Raw genomic sequence first — 24,768 nt, 5'->3', positions numbered from 1 at the left:
GGATGGTTGCTCATATTCAGCTCTTTGAAGGTAAGATCTGGGAGATTTTATTATAAATTCTGTTGTAGCAAGAACAAAATGTAACTGCGTGTAGTTTAACTCATGAAAGAATGGGGGGGGAAAGTCAGTTAAATGCATGAAGTAGTTCTGGCTTTGCTATGTATGAACTAGGCTTCAGCGTTCAGCAATTCAGGGTTTTTAAGGCAATGCACCGTCTGTGTGTTCAGAGGTGCCGCTTTTTGTGAGATTACGCCTCTGAACAGTGTCCCTTGATTACACATTTGGCTGCATCATTGTGCGCTAAAGCCAGAGAGATACACAGTGACCTACTGTGGATGGAGAAAAAGCACAAATCAAAGGGTACCGCCGACTGTAACAAGCTGTGAAATCGGGAGCAAAAAAACACATGACACACAAGTCATTAATGTCTGATACATTGTGAAAGCAGCACATTGCCCACAAGAACACTTTGAAAGTTTCAGAATGGCCAGTTTGTTTTTTGTGAATTATATTGTTAGCAGCAGAAAGCATTAAGACTCAATGCCTGAATTGTGGAGACTTTTGCATTTACTGAATATTTTGACCCTAAATCACTGAGTCACATCCATAACGCAGCACAGTTTAGATCAAGTCAAGACCAACAATTGTGTCCCCTCCCAATGCTGAGGGAGTGAGCTGTGATTAAAAGGGTAACATGTTTATTCCAATGTGTGACAAAGAAAGGCTATTGTTGTTGTGGTGAAGTTATGAAATTATGTTTAACTGCTGACTGAGTTTGCATGAGTTTCCCTCTTGGGGCTCTGGTTTCCTCCCACTTTCCAAAGATATGCGTGGTTTGGACACTAAATTAGCCTGAAGTGTGAATGTTGAAGGCTGAATGCTTGTGTTAGACTAGAGACTTTGTTAGAGTCTGTGGGACATTGAGCAAGGTGTTGTATTTGCAGGTCCAGACTGAAATTGTTCTTAAGGGAAGCTTCCTATAAACACAGTATGTGCTACAAATGTGTACCAACACCTTCGAAATGTATAGTTACCCAGAGGACTGTCACATTTGATCTCTTCAACAGGGAATGAAAAAGAGGTGCTTCCATAGACATGTTTGTGATGCGTGTTAGAATTTTTTTTTTTTGTTTTTTTTTTTTAAATTATTATTATTATTATGTATTCTTAAGTTATCAGTATAAAATGCCACTTTAGCCAGTATTTACCTCACGTCTACTGGACTGTAAGTTGATATGTTGAGGTTGTTTAGTGCCGTCCAAAAATCATGACGCTTGTTTCTTAATAGGAAAATTAGAAATCGGTGAAATGAAGTATGTGCAAACAAATTCTAATATAGCTTGAACTCTTAGGCAAGCGTTCTAGTAATGCATTCAAGCATTCTTGAGGAGCCAGTCTCTGTGAGGGTGAGCCTAAACTGCTTCAACAATGACGAGATCCAGGCTCTCCATTCCCAAACTGATATCGCTCCATTGTGTGCGTTTTGTGGCCACTCAGAGTCTTTTCAGATGGTATTGCACAGTGACTCCAAATCTGATGGTGCTGTACAAAAATCCCCAACACTGATCCAAAACAGCACAGCGCTTTTGTGTTTTATAGATGTAGACACCGACTGTTGTGTCTCTCGCCTGACCTGTAGGAAAGTACTTTGTCACCAGTTTGTGAAGAAGAGGTAAAAGGTAAATTGGCTGGTGGTGCCTTTCTACGGATGTGAGCACTCCATTTGAACCAAAAACGCAAACTTTTCATTAATCACTCCATAAATCCTGCTAACATTGATTTTCAGCACATTTGCTCCTTGGTTCAGTCCTGACGGTCACCCTTCCATTGAAACCATTTGTGATGAGGCTGGTGTGTGATGGTACTTCTCCCTCAATTTGAAATATTTGTAACATGTACAGAATCACCTCTAACCAAGTACACTTGGGCATGCAGACTCAAGGATCGAACCACGAACCTTCCATTTAGTAGGTGACCTGCTCTGCCACCTGAGACAAAAAAGTGCCCCAAAAGTTACTCATTTGCTTAGAAAGTCAAAAGCTTAGCAAATACATCTGACACCAAAAACTAAGACCTTTAAGAACTCCAGAACCTTACCAACATGCTACATCACGGAAAAATAAGACACATTGGTGGGAAACGCCACCATATTGATCAGGAGCTGAAAGCCATTATAAAGAGCCCAAAGATGCAATTAGTGTCCTTTGGTCAACCGATTATTCCAAACAGGTGTGAATGTGAACTTGAATGGTTGTCTGCAGCTCTGTGTTAGCCCTACAACAGATTGGTGACCTTTGTGGATCTTTCAGAAACAAATAGTCTCCTGTTCATGTCACCTGGGTGAACAAGGATTTATCAAAGCTGTCAGCATAGAGAGAAATGCTTTGCAAGCACCAGCAAAGCCAGGAAAGATAAATAATATACCATCCATATTATCCAGGGTTGAACATGAACACATACTTCATTCCCAAAGAGACTTAAATCATTTGGCAGGAATGTGTAATATGATGTGAAGTGTATCTCTATAAAGCAGTTCACAGACTGGTCACTGAAAACATGAGCATGTGTCACAATCAGTGGAAGCTGACTGTGTGTAGAGAGACGCAAATGCAGACTGAAAATGGAGCGTGAAATGTGACTTGAACAAAAAGTGGGCTGTTGTGGCTCATAAGAGTACACAAAGCAAAGGCAAGCGGGGCGAAAACTAAACTAGAACCTAAACTGGAAAAACTAAACTATGATTACTGTGACAAAAACATGAATTCAGAACACGTGCATGCAGGAAACTGAGAATGAACATGCATTACCTTAAACTTGACGCAATATGAAGGACCAACCACAACCTGACAGAGTCTGAATGAAACACACAGACTAAATACACAAAGGAGGTGATCAGAGGAAGTGGAAACACCTGGGGAAACAGCTGACACAAATGAACATAATGACATCAGAGGGGAAGAGTAAAGCTAAACACATTGAACTAAGAAACACAAGACTTTCAAAATAAAACAGGAAACTTGGAGAGACGTAGACATGACAACACAGGCTTGACAACATGAAACACGTGGACAAGAAATACATAACAACTAGCACAGAAGGCCTGAGTGAAACTAAAATTCACTGCCAATTAATAATAATCCAACATTCCACATTATCTTCAACATATAACGAAAGAGATCAAAACAACTGAAAGTGCTGGATCACAGACCCAGCCCCTGACAAGTATGTGTGTACACCATTGCATGTATTATGTTTTGCATATTGCACATAGTCTAAGGAGCTTGGAAAGAAAAGCGTCTGGCAGAATTTTCCACACCAAGACTAAAGCTCTGACATTTAATGAGTGATGTCACACTTGATTTGGTTTGTTGAGGTGCCGAGCTACTTGGAAAATCAGTATCGTAGGCAGCCAACTACGTCATTTAGACAGCTGAATAAGGATCAGCAGTGCATCATGGGAGATGGGGCCTCTGGTGGTTCTGACCTTGTTAATGGCTAAGCATGTCATCACCTTGGTGAAGCAAAAAAAGACATCCCTTGCAAACATCTAATTTATACAGAGACTTGCGTCAACATCAGCATTCTGTGTGTCTGTGTTTGCCTGTGTCTGAGTGTACACAGTTGGATAACTTGCCAATAACTAATATAACTGATAGATGTAAAACTACCAATACCCTTAACTATTTATACATTTTCTGAATCAGAAAGGAAGCTACTGATTCAGAAAAATTTAAATTAGAACTTTTTAATTGTTTTACTTATATGAAGACATTTTACCGTGATAAATAAAAAGACCTTTAGTAAGCCACATAAATAGTGTCTGCTGTAGTCTGCTATTATGCAATGAAAATGAATTCATTCAAATGTGCCATTTGAGATATGTATATGAGAGTCCTGATGCTATTGATGACACACACTCTCTATTTTGGTGTGAATTCTGAAATGCATGTAAAACTACAGTGACACTATTAAGTTATACCCTCAGAGAATGATCACTTTTGGCTTTTTTAAGCTAATTGTGCTAACTGTAGATGCACTGGCTTGTGTAATTCTCAATCCTGACTGCAGCATGTCATATTTTAAATGTCTTCTTATCCAGCAGCAAACACCAGACAAACACGAACACACTGGAGCCTTTAGTAGCTAAAGAGCCAGCAGTCATTTTCACAAACCTTCTAAGAATCGAGCTCATGACATAAACCAGGTCTGGCCTGGGGTCTGCTCTGACCATTAGCATGCTAAAATACCTCACCTATGAGTTGCTTAGGGTATGTCCAGCAGGCATTCTCAGATACTGAAGACACATCAGCTGGCTACTTTCAGTGAGAGGGATTACTCTACTTTCAGTGCCTGCCATTACCCTGCTTCTTGTGCTAAGATTAGACACCTTTGAAAGCTCATTTACCACTGCTCACTTCAAATTTTTGGTCACTACCTATAGTTCAGTTTTATAGGTGAATATGTGAATGTGCATCAACTAGTAAGGTATTCTCACACTCTCCAACACAACCAAAAATCTCTGAATGTGGGAATGCAGGTTTTTCCAAAGTTTGTGGAACCCATAAAGAGCTATAAATCAGAGTGTGTATATGTAACAAAAAAGCACACTAGACTGTTTGGGCCATTTGTCACTCAGTCAGCATTCCACGTCTGCACAGTTGAGCTATGTACTGTTTGAAATTTGGAGGATTCGTGTAGGTTAAAAACCCCTCTTTGTAGCCTGTCTTATGCAAATGGACACAGTAGCAGTAAACCATAAAACAAGAGTTAACCCCCTTCCCCCCTCCAGAAAACTGTTGTATCCTTTGATCAATGATTTGATCAATATTTGTTGGAAACCAAAGGCATTTTTTTTTCAATGCAGTTCTTGCTTATTTCATCAGCAAGACATGCAAAACCACATTTCACTCTAACAGTGGTTTTGTGGTTCTACATCTAGAACTTTTCTAAATGCAGTCCATACCTGTAACCCAGTCAAATGATTTGCATCAGTTGATTTCCTCAGTTCCCAAATGCATAGATTGTTGTTAAAAAACAATACTCATACTAGGCTTGATATAATAGATTGTCATGAGATAATCATTCCTCTTTGAGTGATCATGTTGTATGGACTCGGGCGTATGGGACGGCATGGTCATTGGTGAAACCCACTGTTGCTCTTTCATGGAAAAACGAATCGCCTCTGCTCTGTGGATAGTGAGCAAATAGTGAAGGCGATCTTATTGTGCAAGCAAAGTGTGATTAGACTCCCTGCCTTCTTTGCCATGTACAGATTAGCATTAGCACTGACAATACATCCTCTTCACTTGATCAGAAATTGCTCTTTAAAGCGTGTTCTTTCCTGTCCTACCAGATGTGCTCTCCCTCTAATGACATACTCTCTGTCCTCCTTCCAGCTTGGCGTCATGGGATCATCCACACTGGGGAAGGCAGCGTCTCTTGATGCTCTTTTAAATGAATGCATTCATGGATTTGGTGAGTGACACAGACCATCAGGGGTCCTAAAGGTCCCTTATTCACTGCATTGCAATTAGTTTGTGGTAATTTGCAGAGAATAACTTAGGCAGTCCCTAAATTTATACCATTGTGCAAAAGTGTTGGGACACCCCTAATTTTTGGTGTCTGTTCAATTCTTCATAATTGCATTAATTCTGTATTCAGAAAAACAGTGTATCACCAACATTTTATTTTGAGCTAGGTAAGTGAGAAAGCAGTAAGAATTCAGACTGAAATTTGGGATTTGCTCTTCACAGATGACAGTGGTGACCTGCAGGCTAACCCCCTCCCACGCATTGTGCTGCTGATGCACCGTTGGTATGTTACATCCTCTGAACTGGCGCGAAAACTTCTGATGATATATCCTATCTTGTAGAAATCATGACTCGTTGCTCATACACATTAGTGAAATGGTCCAACAATATATTGAAGTGCTGGCTGAAGCTTGGAGGGCTCATTCACCTTACAGGAAATCTCACCTAAGCTTTTATTTGGATAATGGTATTCCAGACAGTCTCTTAAATGATATTTGATGCATCTCTCTCAGCTGCTCTCTTGGTGTGCCGTGAACATTGATGTAAAATAAGTGGTATTGATCTTAGCTTGGATCAGTGACCTTGGAGTTGCTCAGTAGGTGGTTTGTTGTACTATTAGAGACAAATGGTTGTAATGCAGCTATTTACCTGCTGTAAATTCAAACGCCAACTTCATTCAATTTTGTATAACTACCCTGTTACCAAAGTATATACAGTCATGGTGAAAAGACAGCACATCCACTGCAATTCTAAGGGTGTACGTAAATGGCCTGTATTTATATAGCGCTTTACACATCCAGTCATCCACCCATTCACACACTGGTGAATGGGTGGATGCTACATTGTAGCTGCCAGAGGCTGGCGCTACATTGTAGCGCCAGCCTCTGGCGCCCGGTGGCAATGGGTGAAGTGTCTTGCCCAAGGACACAACGACTGAGACTGTCCAAGCTGGGGCTCGATCCGGCAACCTTCCAATTACAAGGCGAATGCCCAACTCTTGAGCCACGATCGCCCCTTATGTATCAGGACATACTGAAATAAAAAATCATCTGGAACTTGCCAGGATCTAAATTAATTTAAATACATCCCGAAAAGTGTTTTTATGTACTTAACACAAACTAAGGCAAAATACAAATGATATGAAAAATGATTAAGCAGCTTACAGAAGCATGTTTAGCTGCAATGCCTGAAGGCATTATGACTTTTCAGTCTCTTACATAGTTGTGGAGGACTTTTGGAGCACTCGTCTTTAGAAAGTTGCTTCAGTGCACTGACATTCATTTATGCACCCCTTTCTTAAGGTCGTGCCACAGCATTTTGAGGCTGAGGTCTGGACTTTGACTCGGCCATAGCCTTTTCTTTTTTAACTATGTATTTAACTTGAGGGGGTAGGGACAAATAAGTAAATACTTCAGCCTACTCCTTTTCAAACAAATAATGGAATGATATTTTGTAATGATTGTGAAGGCACATGTTTGAAATGTTTGAAATAAAAATGAACTGAACTATGTTGTTATAGATCAGACTTTATTTTCTTACTTCAGTAATCAGACACATGGAGAAACCCCCCAACAAGTAGCCATCACAATATAACTTCACTAAAACTTCTAACAGACCTTGTGTGTAATGGAGATGTAATGCCAGCCTATTTTTAATTTTTCACACACACACACACACACACACACACACACACACACACACACACACACACACACACACACACACACACACACACACACACACACACACACACACCATTGTTGTTGTCTCCTTCCTCTCTTCTCTCTCTATCTGTTTTCCTGCTGATCTCCTCCACTTCCTCCTCCTTTCAGGACCTCCTGACAGCCTCCCAGATGAGCCTGGGGAGATTTTATCAGCGAAAGCACTTTTGGGATGTGTCCGCTTACTGTAGAAAAAGATTGAACTTTTTTTCATTGTCTAAAACAGAGATTAAATAAATAAAATAATAATGCAGGAATATTTCCTGAATACTCTGTTCTGAGTTGCAGTAGGCCCTGTGCTGTGAGCATAGCCTGGCTCTTCATTTAGATTCATTCCAAACTTTAGGTCATAATTCTCTGTAATTGTTAGCTATTAACCTCCAGATTAGCTTGCATAGAGGGTCTATGTTTATTTTTTTTAGAGCGAAGATTGCCAATGGATATTTGACATCCAGATTGGAGCAGCCAAGGACAAAACCACCAACCTTTTGATTAGTAAATGACCTGTTCTACCTGCTGAGCTACAGAAATCGATGTCTGGAATGTTTTCTAATTGTTAAAAATCTTTCTTATTGACTTAAATATGCCATGTTACATTAAACCTTAGGAGTGAAGGAAGGTATACTCTAACATGACTTTGTAGAATCATCACCTCTTATGTATGTGCAGGAAAGGTGACCTGTAATGGAGTAATAAGTAATATATGCAGTACTTTTCTCCTTGTACAAAGTAGTTTGTTAAATTACAGTTATGTTACTTTGCAACATGGCCTGTTTTGTTGGTAGGCAACAATATAACACCAAACTCACTGTGCTAACAAGGACATGCACAAGATCTTTCTTTCAATAGTCTATTTAAGTGCTACCCCAAAGCTAACTGACAGCAAAGTGGGTAAAAACAGCCCATAGAGCACTTCACAGAAAAAAACGTTGTGATCAAAGTGATTGGACCCTAAGAAAGAGTTTGAGCAGAAATGCACAATCCTGCAAACTTCTTCAGTTCTACTTTAAACCTCCCTAAGTATTGGCACACTCCACTTTAGCAACACTCTGTCTCTTGCAGTTAGCTTTGATGTCATGTTTACAGTAAAGCAGTGATTCTCAAACTTTTCACAAGAGTACCACCTCATAAAATATATGGCTCTTAAAGTACCACCCTTATGACCGAAATTAGTATTACTAATGTCCTGGGTCGGCAACACAGTGTTTTCTGTTTGGTATTAATAATCTTTGATTTCTGGATGTGTCTTTGTTAGTTTTGGTTCTGTGTTCCCACTGTTCTGTGTGCCTCTGAGTTTCGTCTGTGGATTTCCTGTTTTACATTTAGATGGTCTTGTCTCATGTTAGTGTATTCTGCTTTACTTCCTTGTCTTGTCTTGCCCAATTAGTTGCAGCTGTGTTGCCATCTGTTCCCTCATGTTCATGCCTGTGTATATATGTATATATAGTGTGTGTTTGCCTTTGCTCGTCGTTACTCCGTCTGTGTTACTCGGTGTATCTCTGCATCTCTCTGCCCTACAGTCTCTGTGTCATCACTCTGCGTCCTAATGGTTTCAGGTTAGTTGTCCCCAGTTTAGGTTTTGGTAGCTCCTCCGTTCCTGTTTTTGCCATTTTGCCAATCCTGTAAATAAAGCTCACTCGCATCACAGCCTATGCTGTGATGCGAGTGCTAAGTGAGAAATCTTGGGTCCTTACTCTCACACACCACACGACTGCGCTGAGCTACTAGGTGTTTGCCTTTTGCATTCCTAATCCAAGTCAAGAAGGCGTCAGGCAGAAGGCTGATGGTAACTGGATGAGATGTCCTGCATGATCCATTAGAGGCAAAGCTTGAGGGCAGCATAGTGACAAGATGGTTAGCACCAATGACTATAGAAAACAGTCATTGGTTAGCACTCTTGCCTTGAAGCAGCTAAGTTTTGGGTTTGCAAAATCACATGGTTAGCTTAACTGGTGATTCTAAATTCCTTAGGTGTGAATTATTGCCTGCCTCTCTGCGTTAGAGGCAACCTGTCCAGAGTGTAACAAACAACCTCTATCTCACACATGCCATTCCAAAATTAGATGGCGATTCTGTGTTTTTGTACTCTAACAAATTCCTTATTTTGTTGATTTGCTGGTTTTGTTAAATCTTGAAAAATGTCCTTAACTTAAGCCCACGTACCGTAACTGCAGCGGTGACAACTGCCAAAGAACCAGGCTGAAGATTTGTTATTTAATGAGGTAAGTTGGTACTCATACATTCTCCTACATGTCAGACAGTCAAACTTCCTGCATCATACCACCCATCGTAAAGGGGCTTACATGTCATAAATGTCCCGGTCTGTCACACACTAATAAAGGATATACTATAATCTGCATTCGTCCCATGTTTATCTATTTGATGTATAATTTCAAATATGTGTACTTAGGTACTGGATAGTAACATTTCCTGCAGAGTTCAACCTGGACTTGGGTCTGATTAGAATAACAGAGGAGTTCAGAGACGTGGCAGCTCAGCTTGGCTGTGAGGAGCATTTCAAATTCATCGACATCTCAACCATGTAAGACATCAAAGGCACACAGATGTAGCTGAAGAAACTCTTGATATAATCACTCAATTTTAACAAAATGTAACATCTGGGCTGGGTAAAATTTAAAAATAAAATAAATAAAATAATAATAAAATAAAAACTTTTTTATTTAAAGGGGACAATATTTTGGTTATTTCCAGCTCTTTATTTTTACCATCAAAAGGCTACACTGGTGTTGTATGACTTACAGTTCTAAATAATAAAATAATCCAAATTAAGTCACACAACCATGAGATTTAAAGAGTGCACATCTAAAGCTTAAACATGTCAAAGAACTGTTCCGTTGATTCTTATGCTTTTATTCGAGTGGCTAATTGCTTCTCATTTGTTCTTCTTGCAGTCCATCATACGACTGGATGAGAAGGATTACCCAGCGGAAAAAGCAAACCAAAAAAGGGAAGGCCTCCCTGTTGTTTGACCACCTGGAACCCATAGAGCTGGCTGAGCATCTCACCTTCCTGGAATTCAAATCCATCCGAAGGATATCGGTACATTCAACTGTTGAGTGATGGCTGCTTTGTGGCTCAGGGATGGTTCTGGAATTCATTGTCAGCAGAGGATGAATCCTAACACCATTTTAGTGCTCTATATACAAACTTCTCCTTCATAACTATTCTACAGCTACTGTACTAGTGTGGTCAGGGAAAATAAATAGTTTAATTATGACACCACATAGGGACATGTCACCATGAGGAAATCTAAAACTTAAATAGTAAAAAGAAGGCTCACAGGTTTATTAAATACAGATGGCCATATTAGGCTTCTCCTTAATACAGTTTTATTAAAAAATGATCAACATGAAAACAATACATGTGAAATAGTCAAAACCTTGAACAAGAAGGTATTGTGGAACACCATCTATTTATCAATGGCAATACAAAGTAAAAATGGACTAGGATGGGACATTTCAGAACCGTAGAAGGAGGGTTATAAAGGGGAACACACACACACGCACGCACGCACGCACGCACACACACACACACACACACACACACACACACACACACACACACACACACGCACGCACGCACGCACGCACACGCACGCACGCACGCACACACACACACACCTATGGTGCTATGTAATAAGTGCGATTGTGAAGGAGAGATATCCCCAGGGTTCAAGGTTCTTTATTTGTCACATGCATAGTTATACAAGTATAACACAGTGAAATGTAGCCTGACACGCTCCTCGACATGTGCAAAAATGGGGGGGGGGGGGGTGTAGAGGAAGAACATTATATATATATACATATAGTATATACACTGGGTGAATGTGCAGTAGTAGCAGCAAGCAGGTGAATTCTGTACATTAATATGAATAGACATCTGACTATTTTACAGGATAGACAATATAAACATATTTAAAATTAAAGGAATTGAAATGTACATTGTGCCTTGGTTTAGTGTCTGGAAGAGAGTCCTGTCTCAGTCAATTATAGATGATGTGAGAGGGCGGGTGTGTGTGTTTAGGGCACGGATGGCTTGGGGATAGAAGCTCCTCTTGAGTCTCTCTGTCCTTGCCCGGAAGATGCGGAACCTTCTACCAGATTGCAGAAGTTGGAACAGTTTGTTGCCAGGATGGGATGGGTCCTTCAGTATCTGCGCTGCTCTAGTCCGGCATCTCCTGGTGTAGGTGTCCTGAAGCGGGGGGAGTGCAATCCTGCAGCAGCGTTCTGCTGTACGGATCACTCTCTGGAGAGCTTTTTGGTCCTTCACACAGCTGTTCCCAAACCACGATGTCATGTTCTGTGTGAGGATGCTCTCCACAGCGCCTGTATAGAAAATCCTGAGGATCTTTGGAGAGACCCTGAACTTCCTCAGTTGTCGTAGGTGATACAGGCGTTGCCTAGCCTTTTTGGTCTGGACCTGAATGTGGGCAGCCCATGTCAGGTCTGAGGAGATGTGGACACCAAGATACTTGAAGGACTGCACCCTCTCCACTGGAGCTCCATTGATGATAATGGGCTTGTAGTCTCTGTGCTGACCCCTTCTGAAGTCCACCACCAGCTCCTTGGTCTTGCTGACGTTCAGCTGGAGGTGGTTGTCCTGGCACCACGATGCCAGATTCTTCACTTCATCCATGTAGGCCGCCTCATCGTTGTTGGAGATGGCACCCAACACCACTGTGTCGTCAGCAAACTTCACAATGGTGTTGGAGCCATGGGTGGCCACACAGTCTGAAGTGTAGAGGGAGTAGAGCAGTGGCGAGAGGACACATCCCTGAGGTGCTCCTGTGTTGATGGTGATGCTTTTGGAGAAGCACCTGCCCACCCTCACCACCTGAGTTCTGCCAGTGAGGAAGTCCAACACCCATGCACACAGACGGCTGTTAAGTCCCAGATCCCTCAGCTTTGTGAACAGTCTGCAGGGCACTATTGTGTTAAACGCTGAACTGTAATCAACAAACAGCATTCGCACATAGTTACCCTGTTTCTTGTCCACGTGGCTGAGAGTGGTGTGTAGGACGTGGGCGATGGCATCCTCTGTGGATCTGTTGGATCTGTAGGCGAACTGCAGCGGATCTGTGGTGTCTGGGATGGAGGAGGAGATGATGTTCTTCAGCAGCCTCTCAAACACCTTCATTACTACCGAGGTCAGTGCAACTGGCCGGTAATCGTTCAGGGATGAGGGTTTGCTGTTCTTGGGCACAGGGATGATGGTGGATCTTTTGAAGCATGTGGGGACCACAGACTTCGCCAGGGACTCGTTGAAGATGTAAGTGAACACACCTGCTAGCTGGTCAGCACAGCAGCGCAGCAGACGGCCGGTGATGCCGTCTGGCCCCGCCGCTTTCCTTGTGTTCACTCTCCTCAGTGCCGCTCGGACGTCATGCTCCGCGATGCTGGTCACCGGTCTCTCGCTGATGACGTCACTTTCCTCGGTAGTCAGGCGGTAGATAGCATTAGCCGCCTGGCTAACCTCGAAACGGGCGTAGAACTGATTCAGCTCGTTGGTGAATGCAGAGTCAGCGTTGATCAGGGTTGCATTATAATAATAATAATAATAATGGATTGGATTTATATAGCGCTTTTCAAGGCACCCAAAGCGCTTTACAATACCACTATTCATTCACTCTCACATTCATACACTGGTGGAGGCAAGCTACAAGTCATTACTACTGACTGTCCACTCCCAGTCCTATCCAGCAGCAGGGAGAAGTAGGGCTGGGTATCATCACTGACTTCTATTCGATTCGATTCCGATTCAATTTTGACTCAGACAGAGAAGCACAATATAGTAATTCAGCTGGATTCATGCGGTCTAAGATTTCAGGTGCCCAACAGGAACAGTTACACATTCCAGATAAAAACTACTCCAAGTCTATTCAGGAAATGCTGCCAGAGACATTATCAAATGGTAATCAAAAGTCTATAAAAAAAAACTATACCAGTGAAATGTGACACTTGTAAAAATGACAAGAGGTGAATGCTGCAGCAAATCATAAATATTGTAATTAAGTGCGCAAAGCAGTGGAAGAAAAATAAAGATTTTAATTCAGCTAACAGATCATCTGCAGAGGAATGGCTTATTTGAAGAGTTTCAGTCAGGTTTCAGAGCTCATCACAGCACAGAAACAGCTTTAGTGAAGGTTACAAATGATCTTCTTATGGCCTCTGACAGTGGACTCATCTCTGTGCTTGTCCTGCTAGACCTCAGTGCAGCGTTCGATACTGTCGACCATTGTTACGCCCCAGTCTAGGGGTACAGGAACGCAACATGAGTTTGAAAAGACTGCCCCGCCCTGGTCCCCAAAACCATACACAGAGGGAAACCCAACGGAAACCAATTTCTTAGTGAATCATGATTTATTTTTCTACACTGCAAAAATGAAGCTCCGGGGTGAACAAAGGCCAAAATAACAAACAAAACAAACTAAGTCAGGAGGAGGTGCTATCTAAAACCCTATGTGAAATCAAACATCAAACAAAAGACAAGCGCTACACCTAACTCCCTAACTGAAATAAACAGGAGAAAACAGTGCAAGGAAAAACAATAAGGCAGCTCACCCCTTCTGTTGCAGTGCTATTTACAATGAAAACTAATGTACACACTATATACAAAACTCAGAAAAGCCGCAAAAATCTCAGGCACAAAAATCTCAGGTTTTGGAGGCCAGGGTCAGGTCTGCTGCTGCTGTCAGTGGCTGCCCCAGGACAACTGCTGGTGAGGGATTTGAAGAAGATCACATGGCCAGGGGACCAATCAGCAGCCGTCAGCTCATCATCTCTGGGATCTGCAAAGACTTAAAGGCACAGACAACAACAGCCACCAAAACAGATTATGGACAGGGCCATAACAACCATAATATCCTATTAGAGTGATTAGAACATGCTGTAAGTGTTACAGGTACTGCACTGCAGTGGTTTGTATCATATCTATCTAATAGACTCCAATTTGTGCATGTAAATGGAGAGTCCTCTTCACACACTGAGGTTAATTATGGAGTTCCACAGGGTTCAGTGCTAGGACCAATTCTGTTTACATTATACATGCTTCCCTTAGGCAGCATCATTAGAAGACATAGCATACATTTTCACTGCTATGCAGATGACACCCAGCTCTATCTGTCCATGAAGCCAGATAACACACACCAATGAGTTAAACTGCAGGAATGTCTTAAAGACATAAAGACCTGGATGGCTGCTAACTTTCTGCTTCTTAATTCAGATCAAACTGAGGTTATTGTACTCGGCCCTGAAAATCTTAGAAATATGGTATCTAAGCAGATTCTTCCTCTGGATGGCATTACCTTGGCCTCCAGTAACGCTGTGAGGAACCTTGGAGTCATTTCTGACCAGGACATTTCCTTCAACGCACATATTAAACAAATACATAAGACTCCTTTCTTCCATTTGTGCAACATCTCTAAAGTTAGAAATATCCTGTCTCAGAGTGACGCTGAAAAACTACTTCATGCATTTATTACTTCCAGGCTGGACGACTGTAATTCATTATTATCAGGATGTCCTAAAAACTCACTGAAAAGCCTTCAGCTGATCCAAAATGCTGCAGCAAGAGTCCTGACAGAGACTAGAAAGAGAGAGCATATTTCTCCTGTTTTGGCTTCCCTTCATTGGCTTCCTGTTAAATCCAGAATTGAATTCAAAATCCTGCTCCTCACATATAAGGTCTTAAATAATCAGGCCCCATCTTATCTTAATGACCTTGTAGTACCATATCACCCTATTAGAGCACTTCGCTCTCGCTCTGCAGGCCTACTTGTTGTTCCTAGAGTATTTAAAAGTAGAATGGGAGGCAGAGCCTTCAGTTTTCAGGCCCCTCTTCTGTGGAACCAGCTTCCAGTTTCGATTCGGGAGACAGACACTATCTCTACTTTTAAGATTAGGCTTAAAACTTTCCTTTTTGCTAAAGCATATAGTTAGGGCTGGACCAGGTGACCCTGAATCCTCTCTTAGTTATGCTGCAATAGACGTAGGCTGCCGGGGGATTCCCATGATGCATTGAGTTTTTCCTTTCCAGTCACCTTTCTCACTCACTATGTATTAATAGACCTCTCTGCATTGAATCATATCTGTTATTAACCTCTGTCTCTCTTCCACAGCATGTCTTTCATCCTGTCTTCTTTCTCTCTCCCCAACCGGTCGCAGCAGATGGCCCCGCCCCTCCCTGAGCCTGGTTCTGCCAGAGGTTTCATCCTGTTAAAAGGGAGTTTTTCCTTCCCACTGTCGCCAAAGTGCTTGCTCATAGGGGGTCATATGATTGTTGGGTTTTTCTCTGTATCTATTATTGTACGATCTACTGTACAATATAAAGCGCCTTGAGGCGACTACTGTTGTGATCCGGCGCTATATAAATAAAATTGAATTCAATTGAATTCAATTAATTCAAGTTAATTGCTTTATCACTGAGCACAATTGCTGCTGCTATTTGTAAATCACTGAATTAATACATGCACATTCCTGCAAAAATCTCTCCAGAGCAGGTTGGATCCACAGAGGTGGCTGTGCTCCAGAGGCAGAGTAGGCCATTCGAAGGGAGGTGCTTCAATCCCTTTGTACGATAGGCTCTTGTTTCCATCCCAAAAATAAGTCTTGACAAAAAACTAAATGTGTGTGTTAATGAGAAATGCTGTATAAAATATTTTGAGAGCTCAAGTTAACCAGAAAGGTGCCCTATAAAAACTAGCCTTTATTCATCCGTTTATACATTAGCAGTAGTAACGTTTGGTAGTAAGAACCGAAAACCCTAAAAGTTACCTGGACAGCCCAAAAGCTTGTTTCATACTCTGGTCAGGAGCAGGTAAGGAGTTTCAGTTTTAAATCACCTTTAAATACCACATTTTCACTGTTTTTGAGGAATTGAGCTTGAACTTGAGGAATAACTGGGGAATAACTTTTACATGTGCAGCCGTATGCAGTTAATTTGGTAAATGTATAAAATATTTCAGTTTCATTCTCCTGCTAATTCACTTTTACACTGCTAGAAATATAGCTACAAGAACACACATACCAGAGTGTCACATTTTACTGATAATTACCATTTCATAATGGCTCCAGAGTATGTGGCCCTCATATGGATCATTTGAGATGGAAGAAGAGTCATATGATCCGTAAAACCCCCCTTTTAGATCGGTAATGACCAACTCTTTCATGTGACCTCGCAGGGAAAACGCAGCTTAGTAAGTTGATAACTAGATTCATGTGACCACTTATCCGGATCGACAAACTAGGGGTAAATGAATCCAGGTAACAAAAAACACGCCCTGGGTCTGCTGAACTTGCTTCATAGTACATGGCCCAGGTTATGTATTCAGCATAAGGGATTTGTAACCACTGACCGGAAGGCATCAACCCCAGCAGCTGACTAATTTCCGGCTGTAGCATAAATCTCCAGAGACCTCAATAAAGGAATAGAATAGAATAGAATAGAATTCAACTTTATTGTCATTGCACATGCACAGGTACAGGGCAACGAAATGCAGTTTGCATCCATCCAGAAGTGCTTTAGTGATATAGATATATTACAATATATATTAGCAATAATATAGATATGTGAGTATATTACAGAAATGGGTCTATTATGGTATGTTATAATGTACACGGTATGAAGTATGTTGTGAATATTCTATAACTATAAGTATGTACAGGCTGTAGTGAGTACAAGCTATGTACAGGCTATGAACAGGATATAAATATGAAAAACTATACAGAATATGAAATGAAATAACTTTACAGAATCTGAGATATACAGCTATACAGAAATGGGAACTATGCAAGTTGTAAACAGTTGTAGGATTAAAGATTATCGAATGTACAGAATGATTGTTTACACAGGGCTATACAGTAGTGCAGTTAAGATAAGTGAGGGTGTAGATAGTTTCTACAGAGGCTATATAAAGTGCTAGTGGTTGTGAGTGGTGGTTCAGTCCATGTTATTATTGTGTGTTTGAGGGTACAGTTGTCCATTGTGGGTGTGTGTATGTTCAGTCCATGTGTTAACGTGGGTCAGATGTCAGGAGGCAGAGTTCGGGAGTCTGACAGCTGTGGGGAAGAAGCTGTTCCGGTACCTGGTGGTCTTAGTCCGGAGGCTCCTGTGGCGCCTCCCAGAGGGCAGGAGGGTGAAGAGTCCATGTGATGGGTGACTGGGGTCTTTGATGATTTTCCCAGCCCTTTTCAGACACCGCTTCCTGTAGATGTCTTTTATGGCAGGAAGTGGTGCTCCGGCGATGCGCTGGGCAGTTTTCACGACCCTCTGCAACGCCTTCCGGTCCGAGGCAGAGCAGTTCCCGTACCAGACTGTTATACAGTTGGTCAGGATGGTGCAGTGATAGAAGTTCACCAGGATGTCTGAGGACAGGTGGTTCTTCCTCAGAGTCCTCAAGAAGAAGAGGCGCTGGTGAGCCTTCTTGACCAGCTTGGAGCAGTTGGTCGTCCAGGTGAGATCCTCGGAGATGTGGACTCCCAGGAACTTGAAGCTGCTCACACGCTCCACAGCCGTCCCCTTAATGTGGATGGGTGGATGTGGGTCAGCATTCCTCCTGTAGTCCACGATGAGCTCCTTGGTCTTCTCGGTGTTAAGCAGCAGGTTGTTTGTGTCGCACCACTCAGCCAGACGATCCACCTCCTCCCTGTAGGCGGCCTCATCGTTGTCACTGATGAGGCCAATCACCGTGGTGTCATCTGCAAACTTAATGATGGTGTTGGAACCATCAGCAGGTCTGCAGTCGTGGGTGAAGAGGGAGTAGAGGAAAGCGCTCATCACGCAGCCTTGTGGTACACCGGTGTTCATTGTGATGGTAGATGAGCAGTGGTTATCCAGCCGGACATGTTGGGGGCGGTTGGTCAGGAAGTCCAGTAACCATTTGCAGATGAGGGAACTGATGCCCAGGTCTGTCAGTTTCCTGATGAGTTGTGAGGGGTGGATTGTATTGAACGCTGAACTGAAGTCTATAAACAGCATTCTGGCGTAGGTGTTGTTGTTGTCCAGGTGTGAGAGGACAGAGTGCAGTGCGATGGAGACTGCATCCTCTGTGCTCCTGTTCTGGCGGTATGCGAATTGGTGGGGGTCCAGGGTGGGGGGGAGACAGGATTTGAAGTGTGCTAGGACCAGTGCTCTAAGCACTTAGTGATGATGGGGGTGAGTGCTACTGGGCGGTAATCATTGAGGCAAGATGGGTTGGAGTTTTTGGGTATCGGGACGATGGAGGTGGATTTGAAGCAGGCCGGTACCACAGCGTGGGCCAAGGACAGATTGAATATGTCTGTCAGCACTCCTGCAAGCTCCCCAGAACACGCTCTGAGAACACGCCCGGGGATGCCATCAGGGCCTGCAGCCTTGTGGACATTGATCCTGCTCAGCACCGCTCCTACATCGGTGGGGGAGAGAGTCAGAGGTTGGTGGTCTGGCGTCATGTCTGCTTTGGTTGTGGTTGTGGGGTTCCCTCGCTCAAAACGAGCATAAAAGTTGTTGAGCTCGTTGAGGAAGGAGACATCAGAGGATGCGGGGGAGGGTTTGGTGGTCCTGTAGTCTGTGATGGTCTGGAGTCCTTGCCACATGCGTCGGGGGTTGGAGTTGGAGAAGTGTTCTTCTACCTTCTTTTTGTAATGGTGTTTGGCTTTTTTGATGCCCTTCTTTAGATTAGCCCTGGCTGTGCTGTAGGCGTGTGCATCTCCTGACCTAAAGGCAGTGTTGCGGGCCTTCAGGAGGAGACGAACATCCCGGTTCATCCAAGGCTTCTGGTTGGGGTACATGGTGATCCGTTTCTGGGTGGTGACACTGTCTGTGGTTTCAGAGATGTAATCCAGTACAGATGAGGCGTACTGGTCCAGGTCTGTGTGGGTGAACATATTCCAGTCTGTGTTTTTAAATCTGTCCTGGAGCGCTGCGTCTGTCCCCTCTGGTCACACTTTAATTGTCCTCACAGCAGGTTTCACACGTTGGATGAGTGGTGAATACCTAGGTGTGAGGAACAGGGAGAGATGGTCCGATTGTCCAATGTGGGGGAGGGGGGTGGCTTTGTAGGCTCCAGCCAGGTTGGAATACACATGGTCTAAAGTCTTGTCTCCTCTGGTGTGGCAGGAGACATGTTGGTGGAATCTGGGGAGGACTGTCTTTAAGTTGGTGTGGTTGAAGTCGCCAGCAACAATAAAAGCAGCCTCGGGGTGTTTATTCTGGTGTTTGTTAATGGCTGCAGAAAGTTCTTTCATGGCCAACCTAGCATTAGCGTCGGGGGGTATATACACGGCAGTGAGTATGATCGAAGTGAGTTCTCTGGGGAGATAATAAGGTCTGCATTTGACCATTAAAAACTCTGCATTAGGTGAGCAGTGACACTCAGTAGTAGTGGAGTTCATGCACCAAGCATTGTTAATATAAATGCACAAACCTCCACCTCTGGTCTTGCCGGAGTCATCTGCTAGCCTGTCGGCTCGGTGTGTGTGGCGTCCTGCTAACTCGATAGCATTGTCCGGGCAGCTGTTGTTCAGCCATGTTTCGGTGAAAAACATGACATTTGCTGTATCACAACTGTAGGGTGTAACACATCTGTGTCCTCTGTTAGAAATAAACAGCTGGCCACATACCCGGATTAAAACTACTTTAGATTGCACAGAATTCACAGACAGCCAATATACTTTGGTCCACGCAAGACAAAAGACTCCATGAGCAAGAAGAAATTCTGCATGATTGTGTCTTGGGAAAGTTCTACCCATCCCTGACTTCAGAACACAGAATGGCCACACTGGCTACAGAATTAAATCCCTTCTTCAAACAGTTCCATGGGGCCTTTGATCTCAGTGTTTTTGAGAAATGGAATTTATGAAAAATGAAATATAACCTTATCCTTTCAGGACATACATGGGCTCCCAAAACCAGCCCTGATCTGCTGTGCAGTTTTTTGGCTCAAAGCTAATGCTAACTCATGCTATCACAGGTGTCAAACTCCAGGCCTTGAGGGCCGGCGTCCTGCAGGTTTTAGATGTGTCCTTGATCCAACACAGCTGATTTAAATTGCTAAATTACCTCCTTGACATGTCTTGAAGTTCTCCAGAGGCCTGGTAATGAACTAATCAATTGATTCAGGTGTGTTGACCCAGGGTGAGATCTAAAACCTGGCCTAGACATTGGCCCTCGAGGCCTGGAGTTCGACACGCCTGTGCTAGATGGAGAGCTTCTGGAAAGCTGAACATTTGCTGGGATTCCATTCTGCTGTGATGGGCCATTGGCGTCTTATCATCAAACAGCTTAACTGAATTCTACATATCAATATGTGGGAGAAAAGGCTTACACTAGCTGACATATGGTTAGGTGTTTAATAGATTTCCTAGAATAGGACCCAGATCAAAATGTAGGGTGGTAGAGAAGTAGGCAGTTTCAACACTGGTACAAAAACAGTATGTAAAGGATTTTTTTTTCAGTCTTTGCGTAGGATCTTTTCTGATTCTGTAAGGCAGATACCTGATTTATGTTACTCTGTCATTCCTAGTTCACTGATTACCAGAGCTATGTGATCCATGGCTGTTTGGTGGACAACCTGACTCTGGAGCGCTCCATTGCTTTGTTCAACGGCGTTTCACAATGGGTGCAGCTGATGGTTCTCAGCAAACTCACACCTCAGACCCGTGCAGAGGTCATCACAAAATACATCCATGTGGCACAGGTAAGCCAAGGAGGGCAGGCTCTACGCACAGCTCTTCCAGCTTTCACAAAGTATTTCTCTCCAAAACATATAGAAATAACAGGGTGACTCAGCACTGTTACAAAACCATACTATATAATTAAGTTTAAATTCCACATTCCACATAAATTCCAAATCTTAAACTCAAGATTTTTCTTTTGACTAGTCAAACAAATTATCGAGAAAAATGCAACAGTAAAATCTTACAGATTAGAAAAAACCCACTCAGCTAAAGTGGCAAAACAGCATCTTGGCTTTGCTCATTTGCAGTGCAGAGGCTCAGAGATGTTATGATAGTTTTTCCCCTAAACTGCCACCTTAAAGTCTAACATAGTAATACAGGGTTAGGCTACATTTAAAGCCACAGTTTCAGAAGCCAGAAGTTACTTTCAATTTATGTCTTTTTTAATATGCATTTTGGCCTCATAGTTGTTCTAATATAATATTTTTGTATTTATGCAGCAGTCTGCTACTTCCTGAGCCTTGTTCAGCTGGAGGTTTCTTCCTGTTAAAAAAGGAGTTTTTTTCTTTCCACTGTCCTTTGATTTGTCAAGGTTTTCTCTCTGATATTGTACCTTAACAATGTAAAGCACCTTGAGGCAACTGCTTTTTATTGTGTGAATTGAATTAAACTGAACTGAATTAATTTATGCCAGATACATTAAATTATAGCTAAGGCAGTAGATGTGAACTAAACTCTAACTCTGTCACTGAATGATGATTGGATTGGACTGACTGAACCTTAAGAGGCTAACATTTCACATATTTTCATCGTTTTTAAACCATTCAGTGAGCTCCCTATGGATAGTATAGTATATAGAAAGATAGATAGATAGTTTGTATCTAGGGGGAGAGATGGGCCCTGCATAAACAAGTAACCCGTTTAACGCTAAAAGGCACAGTGGTGTTATAGAATGTCCCCTTTTTTTTAAAAACAATGATAATTCTTCGTCAACCACATAACTGAAGTATGCCATCTGGAGGATGTAGGCTGAATATCATGCTGCTGTTTCTCTCACACATACCTGACATTTTTTATATGTTGCTGCCATCAAATTCAAAAGAAACTGGTTTTTCATGAGAGAGTAACATGTTTCAAATTAATGATATAAGAAATAATACTAGTGTTTGGTAAATGGACAGGTGTTTATGTAGCACTTTTCTTCTCAAGCTGAGCACTTAAAGGGCTTTTTGCTACAAGTCTTATTCACCCAGTCACACACAGGATTTGTAAAAAGAGAATGCAAATATATGTTCTTATTCTTAGTCTTCTTCTTCTTCTTCTTCTTCTTCTTATTATTATTATTATTATTATTATTATTGAGTTTGTTTCATCCAGGACGTATCTATTAAAATATGTCTGGTACAGCTTTGATCTCTTGTAGTTAAAAGTGAAAGTCTTATGAGAAGACAGACAATAACAGTTAGAATATGGATTGCACAGGCAGTCACCATTCAGATTTAATGGCCCTTCTGTGGATGAGTATGTTTAGCTGCCTTTAAGCCAGATTCTTCATGGTTCCACACTATGCAAAAAAATGGCTTCTTTAATATTTTTAATATTCTCTAATATTTCTCTAAAACAAACAATAACAAACATACAAAAAACACCGCAAAAAACAAATGCACTTGAGCTGTTGTTCAGTCATAAAAGCTCCCCCATCATCAATATTTATGTTCCATATAGTGCACACTGTTAGAAAAAGCATCTTGAAAAAACGGTAATATTCCGGCAGCTGGGGCACCAAAATACGACCGTATAATTACAGAAAATAACTCCCGCATAAAAATACGGTCATTTTCAGTAATGAAAATAGAGTTTGTTGTGCTAATTTGACATGGGATTCTGCTTTTTCCAAGTGCTTTTAGACATTAAATTAGGAACATTTTAACGTGATCAAACAATGAAATTACCTATAAACAAGGTCACTGAATGTGGAAATATGAATCATAACACATAAATATACAGAAATATACAGTTGGTTTAAATAATAATTGATTGTATGCCCTGGGACAGACTGACAGAGGCGAGGCTGCCATATCGCACCATCGGCCCCTTTGGCCATCACTAGTAGGCGGTAGGTGAAGAGTCCTGACCACGGACACAACGGCGGACAGTGTCCGAGCCGGGGAGCGAACTGGCAACCTTCTGATCACAAGGCGAACTGCCAACTCTTGAGCCACGAACGGCCTAACTAGCAATGATAATAATACTTATGTGCTGTAACACAAGCTTATAGGGATCATGTTATATATAGCATTACATTTGAATTCAACAGTTCAAGCTTTCAAATAACAGACAGATATTTGTGAGTTCATGATACATTTGTGAATGTATTTTAACAATCTAAATATGCATATGTACAGACAGCTACATTTAATAATCATGACAATTATGTTGTATTACATTACAGTGATGTAACGTTAATTTACATTCAAATATTTACGTACTTTAATGATATTCTAGAAGAACAGAACATTACTGTAAAATGCAGTAAAATACCTTCATATTAGGGTTTTTTCCTACGGTCGCAGCCATACCCGCGACCTTGTTGTTAGTTCACATTCATTGGCCGATGCTTAGCGACATATTATTTATATTTATTGCAACTCCTACCTCTACATTTCTTTTTCAAAATATATAATTAGCACAGCGTGTCCGTGCAATGTTTTACATTGTGGCATGCAGAGAAATCTTAACAAAGAAGCTCACAGAGAGAGATTGAACTTGTTATTTAACCCCAAGCTGGTGGGGGGAGCGCTTTATTAAAACACTTGCGGTGCTACAATGTGCCTCAAGGTTCAACAACAGCACCACAGAAGTCACTCATGGTACAGCACTCTCTCTACCAAACAACAACTGTCAGTGACGCTGCACCACTGCGTAAACACAACATTCAAGATAACAGTTAAAAGTAACGTAACCATAAACAATAAAACAAGAACATCTAAACAGCAGCTCATGTCCCAAGGCATGATGGGAGACATTTCTGGATTTCTGGATATTTTTACAATCTAAATATGCATATGTACAAAAAAATATATTTAAAAAACAAGTAAATTGTGTTTTATTACATTTACAGTGATGTTATGTTATTTTACATTTGACGTGTCAGATCACAGTCTACTTATGTAAATGTAATGATATTCTAGAAAAACAGTACACAACTGTAAAATACACAGTAAAATAATTTGACATTACTATTTACAGTTTACTATTACAGTGCAGGATATGGTTCTTTCTGTCTGTGTTCTAGGCAAAGAGCTTCTCCATTACTCTTCCATTTGTATTGAAGGATGGATGCATGCCCTAATAATCTGCCCTGTCCTTTCTCCTACCAAAGTAAAGGCTGTCTACAGAAAGGGTCAAGGATGAATCTACTTAACACACTGCCATAATGACATGCTGCACAGAATATTGTGTGCTGGTTTTTAAGATGGCTTGGTCAGCTTCAAGTGCAAATGTTCTCATTTTGTAAGCATGCATATTGTAACATATTGTTATGTTATGTAATGCTGAATTGAAAAGTAAATATTGACTGGGCTCCATGCAGCAGACTGGGACTCATCAAAAGCTTATGATGGCTTGGTTTGGATTTGGTTTTATTCACATAGCCATTTGTCTCTCATCTCAGCATTATTAGATTATTAAAATAAAGTAAGTTTTTACAATTACTCTGATAATCATAGTGGTAGCAAAGCTTTCTTCTTCAGCTATTGTCACCAATCTAATATGTCATTGGAGACTGGTGCAGTGATAATGAGCTCTAGTATTCATGTACTGTGGTTTCAGAAAGGAGTCAGC

The 24,768-nt window shown here is 41.7% G+C and overlaps 1 protein-coding gene across 3 annotated transcripts in view; it reads left to right on the top strand.

The window, feature by feature from the left end:
• Positions 1-24,768, top strand: part of rasgrp3 (RAS guanyl releasing protein 3 (calcium and DAG-regulated)) — a 40,103-nt gene that overhangs the window by 4,325 nt on the left and 11,010 nt on the right. For 2 of the 3 annotated variants that reach the window (XM_085478489.1, XM_085478488.1), the window contains exons 2-7: positions 5,397-5,475; positions 5,754-5,856; positions 9,412-9,474; positions 9,663-9,794; positions 10,165-10,312; positions 20,772-20,945. In XM_085478489.1, the coding sequence (XP_085334615.1) occupies positions 5,406-5,475; positions 5,754-5,856; positions 9,412-9,474; positions 9,663-9,794; positions 10,165-10,312; positions 20,772-20,945 (690 nt within the window). In that variant the 5' untranslated portion in view covers positions 5,397-5,405. Of the gene's footprint in view, positions 1-5,396; positions 5,476-5,753; positions 5,857-9,411; positions 9,475-9,662; positions 9,795-10,164; positions 10,313-15,650; positions 15,843-20,771; positions 20,946-24,768 lie in introns of those variants that run through there. The other variant, XM_085478490.1, reaches the window with a different exon arrangement.

The sequence above is a fragment of the Copadichromis virginalis genome, linkage group LG13 (assembly GCF_057382275.1).
Source record: "Copadichromis virginalis isolate Kocher_CV1m ecotype Utaka linkage group LG13, C_Virginalis_male_GT1.1, whole genome shotgun sequence".
NCBI classification, from domain to species: Eukaryota; Metazoa; Chordata; class Actinopteri; order Cichliformes; family Cichlidae; genus Copadichromis; species Copadichromis virginalis.
Note: the sequence above shows the minus strand (reverse complement) of the source record. Positions and strands in the feature narration are given on the sequence as shown.